Source organism: Columba livia, chromosome 3, assembly GCF_036013475.1.
Source record: "Columba livia isolate bColLiv1 breed racing homer chromosome 3, bColLiv1.pat.W.v2, whole genome shotgun sequence".
In the NCBI taxonomy this organism is placed as follows: Eukaryota; Metazoa; Chordata; class Aves; order Columbiformes; family Columbidae; genus Columba; species Columba livia.
This window is the reverse complement of record NC_088604.1, coordinates 18066802-18079301: the sequence shown is the minus strand read 5'-3', so window position 1 is coordinate 18079301 and position 12500 is coordinate 18066802. Positions and strand designations below refer to the sequence as shown.

General features: G+C 39.1%; 1 protein-coding gene across 6 annotated transcripts in view; it reads left to right on the top strand.

The window, feature by feature from the left end:
* RNF144A (ring finger protein 144A) overlaps positions 1-5216 on the top strand; it is a 70224-nt gene extending 65008 nt beyond the window's left edge. For all 6 annotated transcript variants that reach the window (XM_065055956.1, XM_065055953.1, XM_065055951.1 and 3 more), the window contains one exon: positions 915-5216. In XM_065055956.1, the coding sequence (XP_064912028.1) occupies positions 915-1046 (132 nt within the window). In that variant the 3' untranslated portion in view covers positions 1047-5216. The remainder of the gene's footprint in view (positions 1-914) is intronic.
* The last annotated feature ends 7284 nt before the right edge of the window (positions 5217-12500 follow it).

The window sequence follows — 12500 nt, the reverse complement described above, 5'->3', positions numbered from 1 at the left end:
TGTGAATACATCTAAATTATTTTCGCAAATAATCTGCAGGCGTATTGTTGCAGCATTACTCTTACAGTTGCCTGTGGCAAATGGGAAACTTCCTCAGGCAATGAACTTCAAGTTGAATTTTTTTTTTTTTATAATTTTCCAAATTTAAACTCTGTAGAAACTAATAAAATTTGGCACACTGACAGGATGGGTAGGTCTCTGGTCCTCTGCCCATGCTGGGAAGAAGTTGATCAATAAACGTAACTGAAAAAAATGCTTTTGGATAAGAGTTATATTGTGTCCCCTGAAGAACAAGATGAGCTCAGGTCTGACTCCAAAAAGCTATTTGGCATGTGCAACGTCCTTCAGCAGTCCATAGTATTTGTAATCTCTGGCTGAGATTGCCAAGCTTGTATTCCTACTGATGGGAAGTTTGTGGGAGTCATAGAATCATTTTGATGGGAGTCTTCCTGTATTCTCTGTGAACACCACCAAAACTTTGATAGTTTTTTTGAGATTTCTCCAGCATAAAGGGGAGCACCTGAAAGGAGGAGTCTCTAACTCTTGTTGTCTTGATATTTAATATTTAGGTTTGATCAAGAAAAAAGTCTCTAGTCAGTTGCTTCTTTAGTTGTTTGAGATACAGCAAAACTCAAAAAAGCAAATATCCACCTGTATCGCTTTGAGGGAACTGAGTTATGTGGCAAGGCAGGGTTCTGACTGGAGCTATGGAACATGAACGTGCGATCTCCAATCTCACTCACCTTTGCTGATCACAGGACCTGACTGTAGCTTACACCTGGGGAGAAGTCCTGGCTCTGGCAAGGTCAATGACATCTGCTGAGATGCTTTTGAAGGATATTGATGATCCATTGGTGGCAGCAGAATCTAGACAATTGTTATCGCTAATGCAATGCTATTCCTTTCTCTTCTAGGTGGTAGGAATTTTTGCAGGATTTGGTCTTCTGCTTTTGGTGGCCTCTCCTTTCCTTCTACTTGCTACACCTTTTGTTCTGTGCTGCAAGTGCAAATGTAATAAAGGAGATGATGACCCTCTACCTACCTAGACTTGAGAGAAGATTGGACTTGTCACAACATGTGTTTTGATTTTATCATTGTTGTTGATGTTTCCCTCTTGCACTTACTTTGCTGTAGCCTTACTTGCCCTGTTCTGCTTTTCATTGACATGCAGTTTTGCTTCCAGGAACTGTTGTTACTACCATTGCATAGATCAATTGATAATAGACAAGGAGGGTAACAGAAGGCAAGTTTGGTGCTAAAGGGAGACCATGGATTCAGATAGCTGTCTGAAATGAAGAGATGATATTGTTAAAAGTAATGCAAAAAGTTTCCAATGCCCTGCTGGTGGACAGGGAACTGTGCTGAATGACATCAGCAAAACAAGCTAAAAATGCATACAATTCTGAACTTTCTGCGTATCTGTTTGCTTCAAAATTTGGTGTCTTATTTCTGTATATATTTCAGTTGCCTATCATTTAAATCAGATAGTGAATTTAGTGTGACTTTATTCTGTTTATTACACATCTGTTTTTGTTAAAGCCATCACAGTGTCCTTTTCAGTACTGATTTTACCAAGTATAGCAAAATCAATAAGGTGCATATAGGCCATCCTATGCCTTTCTTGAAATTTGGGGAGGGTTAGAAGGACAAAGTTGGTCCTGTTGCCTTCCAGGACTTTTTTGAAGTCTTATAAGAAATTTGTTTGAAAGCTACATTTTAAAAATGCATTGATGAAGCTGTAAGGTTGAGTGGTGACACAAACCTTCTATCTAATCAAGGTTGTTTTAAAAATGCATTGATGGTATTGATTACTGCTGCACCACTACTGTTTTTCTGAAGCGTTATTTTTTGCTGTTGTTTATGGTTCTGCTACACTTACAGGGCTACGTAACTTCTAATCCAGGTATCTTAATCTTTTTTTATATATAGATATATATATATAATCCTATTTAAACCAAATGTGTAAATAGCTGTGCTATTGAAGTATTTTGGAAGTTCAAGATAGCTTGCTTCTGTCCTTAGGGCAATTATTAAAAAATACAGGACTAACTTTACTATTTAGCACACTCTTGGGTTATTAATGAATCTTTCCTTTTAAGTGTAAAAATACATCAGGGTTATCCCCTGTAGTTAATAATAAAAATGCCTGGGATATTTGTGGAAGTTGTACTTTACATTTAACCTACTTAGCCCATTTTCAGAGTTAATATCGTGTGATGTATGGTGTATGCTGTTAATAACAATGCTGTGACTAAACAAGTTTTCAGTTGAAAAATAATCACTTGATTTGAAAGTTTTGCAGAATTCACAGTGCTGTTTTTCCAGGGTAGTAAAGTGCGATAGTAAACATACTATTAGTCATTGTAGTTTCTCTTCGGAAATATTTTGTTGAAAACCATTTTCCTCTGGTTTTAAAGCCTATAAAAATTTGACTAATAACTTCTTGCCATTAAATATGAAGCATCTGAAACAGTGTGTATGTGTGTAGTACTGAAGGAAAAAATTATTTTGAATAGCTTGTGGACTGAAGTTTGACTGTGTTTTTTTCATCATCATTTATTTCTGTGCATTATCGGTGTACTGAGATGGATGAATATGTTGAAGCCAGGATAACTTTGCACTGAATATGTATTAAGATCCTTAAATGCAACTGCTTCTGCCACAGGCTTGGAATATGTTTTCATAGCTCCAGCTTAATGACTCCTTTCTTTATTGTCTTTTGTTTTATACTATCTATCTGTTAAATAAAAAGACTGGGGTACAATTTTGAAAAGGGCCACTGTCTTTTTATAAAACTACTCTTGAATTTCTTCTCCTCCCCCTTCTTCCAAGTGTAATGGTATCCAAATTCAAACTGTATCTAACCACAGATTTTAGCTCCAAGTGCTACAGCTTATCTGCAATTCACTTATATGGCTTGATTTTAATGAGTTCAGCCATTATAACATGAATAAAAAGGGCAGCTGAGTTCTAGCAAGTCTGAACTCCTTGTGACATCTTCAGATTGTTTATGGCAATGCACAGTTCAGATCTTTACTCTTAAGATCTGTTTTTATTATCACAATGTTTTTAGTGTTTTAGCTATCTTTGTTATTAAAAATTGCTTAGTTGCTCTAAGATATCTGTAGGGAAGTCTGGGTGGTGCATTCGATCCCTGTTTGCCAGCCCCTAAGGGGTGTGAGAAGCACCGCTGAGCTCAGGGCTTGTCTGGCTCTGGCAGCAGTACTGGAGTGTCCTGGTATAAGGTTTATCTTCTCTGTGCCTTTCTTAGAGACAGCCTTTATGTGGCGATATAGTGAAACACCCATAGTACTCTGTGGCCAGTTAATAATCAATGTCAAAATTAATGCATTTCCATGTTTAAAATAAAAATAAGTCCTTTACAAATACAGACATTTTCAAATTTTAGTTTATAATTGTTCACAGGTAACAGGCTGTTGGGATAGACTGTATGCCTACATATATTTACCAAATACCTAATCCTTTCAGTTTGCTAAACATAATTCCATCTGTGTTCTTCTCGGGGATTTTTGTTTGTTTGTTTTGCCCGCCCCCCCCCCCCCCCCTTTTTTTTTTTAATATTCTGATTTGTTTCCAAAGTAGCAGCTTCTGGCAGTGTTGAGTTTGGAGTGTTTTAATGTTACAGCTTATGTTGGTAGTGTGACATTTAATACTCTGAAATTGAATTGTAAATACATTATTTTAAACTCTGACATTTAAACCCCCTGCCATGGAAAACTGAATGTTTGTTTCTCCTGCTTTTCCAATGAAATTCTGTTATAGCAGCTTTGTCTTTGTAGATTTTCACAAGAAAAATAAGGTTCACTGTATGACTTCTGTTGTGTCTTTACAGTTATGCTATTATTTACTGGGTTTTGTATTGTCTTAAATGCTGTTTTTAATGGAGTTTGCAACAGTACATCATTTTCATGTTCTCTTGGGGTGATGTCCTGTTGAGTGAGCATGGGACTGAGTGTGGAGTCCAGACTCCAGAGGCTTTGCATCTCCTTAGACTTGCCATTCATTAGTTAGGCTGAAGTCAGTCTTGAGAGAGCCCAGTAGCACATCCTGTGCTGACTTCAGTGACAGTAGCACTGGGCTTTCCCAACATGACATTGGACAAGTACTTATCTCCTTTTATCTCAATTTAACCATCTTTTAAATGGATGAACCTGTGTTTACCTACCTCACAGAAGGGCTGTGAGGGCAAATTCATTCATTTTGAGGCTCTTCAAGATTGTGTGATGAAAGATTATATATAAATGCTTACTTTAGTTTTTTGTTAATATTTCAATTTTATTCATGTTGGCATTCATCCTGAAACCTCCTACTACTGACTTTAGCATGCCAAGAATTTGAGATGCTTTCCCCCACATACCAAGCAGCATGATCTTTCCTCAAATACTCCAGCTTACAAATCAGGCAAAATCCCAAATCAGAGCTTACTGGATCGAATCTCAGTTTACAGTTGATCTCCTGATATGCAGGAAACACAATCAAAATTAGTGAAAAGCTCTCTCATTTATGGAGCTGGCAGGGTAAAATATTCATAGATCAGAAAAAGACGAAGTGCTTTTGATTTAAAATTGTTATGGACAGGAAAATAAAAATGAAGTATTGTGCATTTCATCTGCAGGTCTTTTGCTGTATAGGATTAAATATATTTAATTCAGGCCTTTCTTATTCCAGTGAGTTGCAGCATGCATAAAGCTTTGTGCGGGTTTGCTTTTTTAAAACCAAAGTTTGCACATTTCACATACATAATCTAAAATCCTGAGGAAAACAGTTGATTACAGTGATAATAAAGACATCAGTTGCTTAATTGCTAATGCACTTGTACTAAGTAAGGCATGCTGTTTGTGTTTAGAGCCCTGTGGTCTTCATTATTGCTTTGATTTGTATCTCTCTCTTATAAGAATTCCAGGAACATTAGGTGCAGGTACATGGTACGTAACTGAACCTTTCTTGATCATTTTGTCATGGATGTATTTTAAAATTGTATAGGGATAAGCATGAAGGAGTCATGCATATGTATAAATAATGTATTGGACCAGTGTAAAAATAGTTCTGTTGATGTATTTGAAATGTAAGTACATTTTGTGCCACTAACACTGTGATGTATAAAAGAGCTGTTGAATGCCTTTTAATGTTGTGTTTTGTACTTTGAATCATATTGAAGAGTTTAATTTGTAATTTCAATAGATATTTTAAATGAATATGTCTCCTGTGATTCTTCATAATGACTTTTCAGTGCTATATGTTGGCTGAAGAAAGTGCTTTTGTTATGGTAGGACCTGCTATGCTTATCTGCCTCTCCATCCTTCAGAGCAAGCACAGCCTATAGCCTGGAGACCTGCTGCTTCACTTCTAGGTGTAACTGTGGTTTCTGACTCATCGCTACCCAGCTCAGCCCAAAAGAGTGAATCTGGTTATCTCTAGAGCTCATTTGACTCACAGCTGGATCTTTGGTTCATCTCCTGTTACAGTCTACTGATGTACAATCCAGCTTTGAGACAGGTGTGTATGTTCTTGCCCCACAGATTAAGGTCTGGTGGATCTGGCTGTGAGTAGCTTGTATTCCCCTCAGTTTCGGGGTGTGGGGGTGAAACTTTTAAAGGGAAAGCCCAATCCCCTGAACAACAGAGCATACTTAACTCTCTGACAGTGGGAACTGGCTCTCGTGTTCTTGACTCCATCAATAGGCCCTTTGCATTTTGCCTGAACCGCAGTTTAAAATGCAGTCTTTCCTTCAGTCCCCATAGTTTCTTTCTCAGTTGTTGGGATACACTTTGTCTATATCCATGGAAAAAGCACAGGCACAATTTCTTAAAAAAAAAAATGATGTGCTTAACTCTATCCATAACTAATATGCATGTATGTGCTTTACACCTGACAATTTAAGAAAAATCAAGGCCACATAGTAGCTACTACTCAGTCATTCCTTTATTTAATTTTCATGGAGCATAATGATTTTTCTTTCGTAAGGGAAAGATCAGTTTAGATATTTTGTTCAATTAATTGGGCAGAAAATAGTCTGGATGCCTCAAGGGGTTTTGACCTGTTCTGGGAGCAGGTATTAGAACAAAGCAATCTTTCTGCTTTCTTCCTCTGCTCCCACAGTCTGTTGCTTCCAATTAGGGTATGTTTTACTTTGCAGTTTTCTTTTAGAGAAAAGAATCATTTCTCATTCATTTGCAATTATCTTGTAGTTCAGTAACGTTTAGCTCCTGGGCATACCTGTTTAGCTCCATGGCGTGCTGATTGTGAGGGGTAATGGTACAGGTTACTTCTGGGGAGACTCTGATTGGACATAAGGAGGAAATTTTTTGCAATGAGAACAATCAGCCATTGGTAAAATCTCCCCAGGGAAGTGGTAGATTCCCCAACATTGTACACTTTTAAAATTCAGCTGGACAGGGTGCTGGGCCATCTTGTCTAGACCGTGCTTTTGCCAAGGAAGTTTGGACCAGTTGATCCTTGTAGTCCCTTCCAAGCCGTTACTCTATGATTTCTTCAGTCTCTCTGTATGGTTCAGCTTACCTCGCTGTAGAAGGATATTTTACCCATGCCTTCGGCTGTGTGACTGGGTTTCCACATAACAGGTCAGTAATCAGAGAATCAAGCACTGAAGAAACTCAGAGCGACAGACTTCAAGGTCTCAGCTGTCTAAATTTAGAGCAGTGTAGTTGCATTCTTAAATGACAGACTTCTAGCCCCTGTACGCTGTAGTAAATAGAGCATTTCCAGGATCATTCAGGTACCAGAGGTGACTGACATCCATGTTACGAGGGGCCCCAGCCCCAGAATAACTCCTGAACTGTACCTGGGCATTGAGTGGAAGAGTTCAGGTCAAAATAATGCCAGTAACTAACCTGTAAGAACTGAGTGATTGAGACAATTGGATTCCACAGCACAGAAACATAGTGCTAGTTCTAGCATTCTGCTAGTTATAGTGGTACTAACAGAGATGTAACTGTAGAAATTGAATAAGGTATACACACATGTGGAAGTAATGCTAGAGTTTGCTGCTACTTTTTGCCACTGCCAACATGCAAGCACAGTGCACACAGTGCATCAACAGAGTTCTTTTTTTTTTCTTTCTTTTTCTTTCTTTTTTTTATTTTTTCTTTTTCTATCTCTCTCTCTTTTTTTTTTTTTTTTCCATTGGAGGTCCTCTAGGTTGTTTCTCATATCTTGTGCTGTGGGTACTTGCCTGTTAGTAGTGCATCTATACCAAGAATCTTATGCAGGATATACAGAAACTGTTGGAACTTTCACTGATTTTGAAAATAAGAAGAGACAAAAGGCTGTTCCGTACAAGGAAGCCTTTGCAACCCAGACTCCACACTCTGAGAAGCAAGATTCAGCCTTTAATCTGACACCATTCTGAGGTTTATCTTAACTTTTAGGTGTCTGGCCTTAACTGATGGTAGTCAGTGCAAAGCCACTTCTCCTGGGTCTTTGGGACACTTCCCATCTTATGCTGCTTACTAAGATAGCTTCCTATACAGTTAACTTTTTGAACTTCTCAAGATACTTCTCAGGTGTGGTATTTTTCCACACCCACTTTGATGACAGAAGAAGTCTAGACAGCTGTCTTTGTCCAGGGTCATAACTTTTATATGGCTAAAACTGAGTGAAACAGTCACAGAATCATTTAGGTTGGAAGAGACCCTCAAGATCTTCGAGTCCAACCATTAACCTAACTCTAGCACTAAACCATGTCGCTAAGAACCTCATCTAAATGTCTTCTACAAACCTCCAGGGATGGTGACTCACTCACTTCCCTGGGCAGCCTGTTCCACTGCTTGACAATTCTTTCCATGAAGAAATTTTTCCTAATATACAATTCTCCTAATATCCAATCTGAACCTTCCCTGGTGCAACTTGAGGCCATTTTCTCTCATCCTCTTGTCACAGAGTGCCTTAGCACAAGTACTGCTTTCACTTACCGGGGCAGAACTTCTTGGTACAAATTAGAACCAGGTTACTCTGCTCCCATATGGTGTTTCCAGAGGAATGTACATACATGTATGTATGTACATGTATGTGGCATATATACAAAGTGTTTAGATTATGTAAATCATGCAGAACTCACATGCAAGTAATGGAAATGCACTTGAAAGACTGAATAGTCCAGTTCCTTTGTGGTGCATGCGCAGGAGAGAAAAATGTCAAGCTGTATATGCTAACTGGTAATGTGTTTCTAGTGTTCCTTGTTCACTTTTTTTTATAAAACCAAAAATGAAATGAACACTATAATCAGTATGTAAATGCTAAATTTAAACCCAGGTCCCGAAGGAAAGAGCCCCTAGGAGTAAATTTTAGGTGCCACTTTCTAAAAATCTGAAAGTAAATATCTGTGTCTAGCTTATGTATGGTATTCTATTTTTATATGCTGCATTTCCTTTAATGTCAAATGCCGCTTCTGGTCAGTGCAGCTTGTATATGTCTCCAGGAACAAGAAATTCTACTACATAATTTTGTAGAGCAAGAAATTTGATCCTCGAGCAATGCGATTGAACATATTAAATAGACTATTAAAGGTTCTGTGATATTTTTTTGTATCTTTACATGGAAGAAGGTGTATTAAGCATAGAATTAAATCACTTCCTCCTTCAAAACATTGCCTTTTTCCCCAAGTAGCTAGAAAAGTAAAACCAAATGTCTATGATATTGAGTATTATGTATGCTATGAGTTGGATGCTCAGAGCCTGTTATTTTTTAATGAGTTTGTGTTTTCATTTTAGGTGAGCAACAAGCTCATCTTGCGGCGTAAGAGAGCACCTGCAACAGAGGTCTGTGTTTTTCTGACAGTGTTTTCTCTGCCAGTGATTTGTTTCAATTGTCATGATCTGTTTTGTGTGACAGAATCCAAGGGACTAATTTCACTGTGGACTAAATGAGGAAGAAGTTATGTATCATTAAAGGAAAGTGAACATAACACAATAATTTAGCCAGTTTCATAGGCCTGACCTGCTCATACCATTAAAGTCTGTGGGCTCAGCCATTCCTGAGATCTGCACTGCTGTGTTTTATTCTTGAGAATGATTACAAACAAGCCCACATTTTATTTTTTCTCTTTGCTCCTTTGGGATGATGTTTTGGTGGGTGGCAGAAATGCTTGAGCTGCCTCAAAATCCTAAGGTCTCATTATATTTTGAGAATTACACTGTCATTTTGTGGGATTACCCACAGAAGAAATGCATGAGATATTGTGGAAAAAATAATTTAAAAATTACCTTTGCATATGAGCATAATGCAGCATTTATTTCTTTTTATGCATCAGTAATTATTAGTGTACTCATTTTGCTGTGACTCATGTGACTACAGTGATGGTTATGGGTTGATTGAGGGATACCTGAGCTGGAATAAAGATAGACTTTTCTTTGATGCATTTAGAAAAGCACATGAGAGGGTATTTTAAGCCCTTGCGGTAAGCGCTGCAGCTGTGAGCCAGCAGGGTGCAGTCTCTGAACGCCGTTGCAGACAGTAAGGACTGGCTTTCTTTGGGAGTAGTGCACATAAAACCGTATTAACAGGATTTCTATCTCAAGCTTTTAAAGTCTGTGTTTCAAAACCTCCACAGAGTTAATTGTAACGATATCATGGCTAAAAATAATGATGTTATGATGGGCCTGCACACTCTGCTGGGGCTGTTCTAGTCTCCAGATATTAACATATGTTATTGCTCCTGTTCTCTGAGAGTATAAAAACCTTTTCTGAAAGTGAAAAAGCCTAAGTATTTGAACTTTCAGAAAACTGATAGAAGCAGAGATGTTTCAATCTGCAAATACAAAATGAGAGCTGCAAACCAGAGGTCTCTTTCAAAATGCCATGTTCAGAGAGCACCGATAAGTTACACCCAGACAAGAAGGGGGAACAGTGAAAATCAGTTGGTTCAAAACAGATTAAGTATTGGCTAATAACATTGCATCTTCTTTATATTTTATAATTGACGGATGTTGTAACCGAGCCAAATTATTCTCTTCTCCCTTCCTACCCACGACGGCTGTTGTATCTGTGTTCCTCGATACAGATGTTCAGCAGAAACAATGCAACTGTCCAAACAATAACTCTAACCATCCGTTTAGCAGTCAACATATTTGGCAGGGGAGGCGAGCTGCAACAGGGGGTTGCTGTGAGTCCTTCTGCCTTTACCTCACTCTATTTATATATGTTCCAATGTTCGAGTGTCCTCCTTCTCTGCACTCCCAAAGTATATCTGAGCGAAGAAAAGTGAAAAGTTACTTTCTTGTACTTTTTGTGACCTAAAGGTATGTTTCAGGATCCTGCCAACATGAACGCTAACTTTTAAAGAAAATATATGCTGTCCAAACTGCCACCATCTCCCTGACAAACTTCCAGGGGCGCCTGGAACTTCCTGGTTCATACCAGTTACAGGCTGCTAGGGATGTATTTAGAGCATATTTTTTAGCTGGATCCATTTTTGCTTTTCAGGGCCTTGCAATTATCTTATGGAAAATGGTGCAATTAGAGAATTGGGTTAGTATAGTGTGTTTTACCAATATGCTAGCACTTTGCTCCCACTGTATCACTGTGTGTTGTTCAGCAGATTTCCTCTGCCTTGAGCACTGGTCAGGTGGCTGCAGACTGAGGATCTTCTCACTGTAGGATGCCTCCAGCCTTTCAGTGCTGCTCGCAATATTTCCTGGCTTCCCAGCAGTAGGGTATGGTTTCTAAGTGCAGAGCAGCATTGCGTGTTGAAGAATGGCCTTTGGAAGATGCATGTCCACAGGGGCCACCTCACTGCTTCCCACAGTAGGAAACAGAAAGCAGAGAGATCCAGAGGAGCAGAAGTGACAGACACTGAAAAGAACACCTTTCCCTCTGTCACCTCTGGCTCTGTGGTGACAGATAGAAAGGTAAGTTTGGTGCTTAATGCCATCACCCTTACCAGCAATTTTTATCTTTTCCCTTTTGATCTTATGATGTGCTACATTGCAGGCTCTGCTATCAACTACTGACATCTCCTTACAACGAAGACTTGGTAGTGGAAGGCAGAGGGAAGGTTGTGAGGGGGTTAAAATCTGAAAGCCTTACGTGAGAGCTGACCCACTGAGTCAGCTTCTCCTTTGCATTAAAACTGAAACAATTAACTCAGGTATTTGCTCTGCCATTTGTCTGTGGAAACAAAGTGAATGTGAAAAGCTACAATACTTGCAAGCAGTATCCTTGGTCCTCCTAGAGGCATCCCAGGGCTCCCTTGAAATCCAGAGAGTTCTGTAGGGTGCAGCTATCGCCCTTTCATAGTTTTTACCATTTTGCCTGAGAAAAACCCTTCCGAGTCACAGAGTCTGGCCAGAGGCTGTGGCTGTGAGGCAAAGGAAACTTAGAAATACCTGAGGTTTCAGAGCATCTGCTTTAAATCAGAGGGTACCTTAATGATCCTTCAGGACACTCAAGGTCGTTAAAGTTTTTGATGGCAACCTCAAATGTATAGCCTGTTAGCACAGCTCTATAAGGTTATAACACTTCTTTTAGCTGGATGGACTATGACTTTCCTTACTCCGACTTGAATATAAAGCTCTCACAGGAGCTCTAGCTGCCATTCAATGCCAGCAAAGCAGCTGGGACCTGCCTGCCCTCCCCTTTCCTATGCCTTGCAGCACCATGGACCACTCAGTGAGAAATGCTCATGATTGTCTCTGCTCATGGATGATGATCTCCAACATTGGTGGGCAGCAGCCCCACAGAGATGATGATGGTGTTCCTGGTGTCTTGCTTCAAGCAGCAGATATTGATCAGTTGGGAGGCTGCCTCAGGTGGGATTTGCCAATAAAATCGCTAATGGTGTCCCATTGGAAGGGTTTTATAGGGCTGTATCTTTCTGAGTATTCAACAACTACTTGTGTGAAACTACAAATTGTAAAAGCTCCTGGATACAAGAAGCATGTGTTGTTAGTGGAAGGAAAACCTTTTCTATTTACAGAAAAATACCATAATCTCTTTAAAGGCCATAAAACCAGTTGGAACATGAGGTCCAAAAAATATCTTCATTACTCTCTAGAGTGTCCTATGCGTCCTTTGTATAAAATAGGTATTTCCACCCTGAAGAACTCAACCTCTCCTGGCATTTCTGAAGAGCTACTGACTCAACAGAAGGTTTGTGTGGTGATGTGTGGGTTGTTTGCTGTGCTCTGGCTAATCATGGCCCCTGAAGCAGCTGGGAGGGGGTGGCCACAGAGGTATATTAAATGGGGGTAGTCTACAAAGATTAGGAAATATGATAATCACTTGATTTGCTAGGAGCACAATGAGGCAATTTAAGCTAACATCTCTGAATCATTATTATTATTTCCTTCAACAAGAAAGATTTCAAAAGCTGTCTGGCATCCACCCCTCTCTCACTCTACAGAGAGGAAAACCTTTCTGGTGTTACTGCTGACTTTTGTTTCACTAAAATGGAATTTTCTTACTATTTTAAACATAAGAAACAAAACCCAAAATTCCAATAAGCTCTTGAGTGCTGTACAATG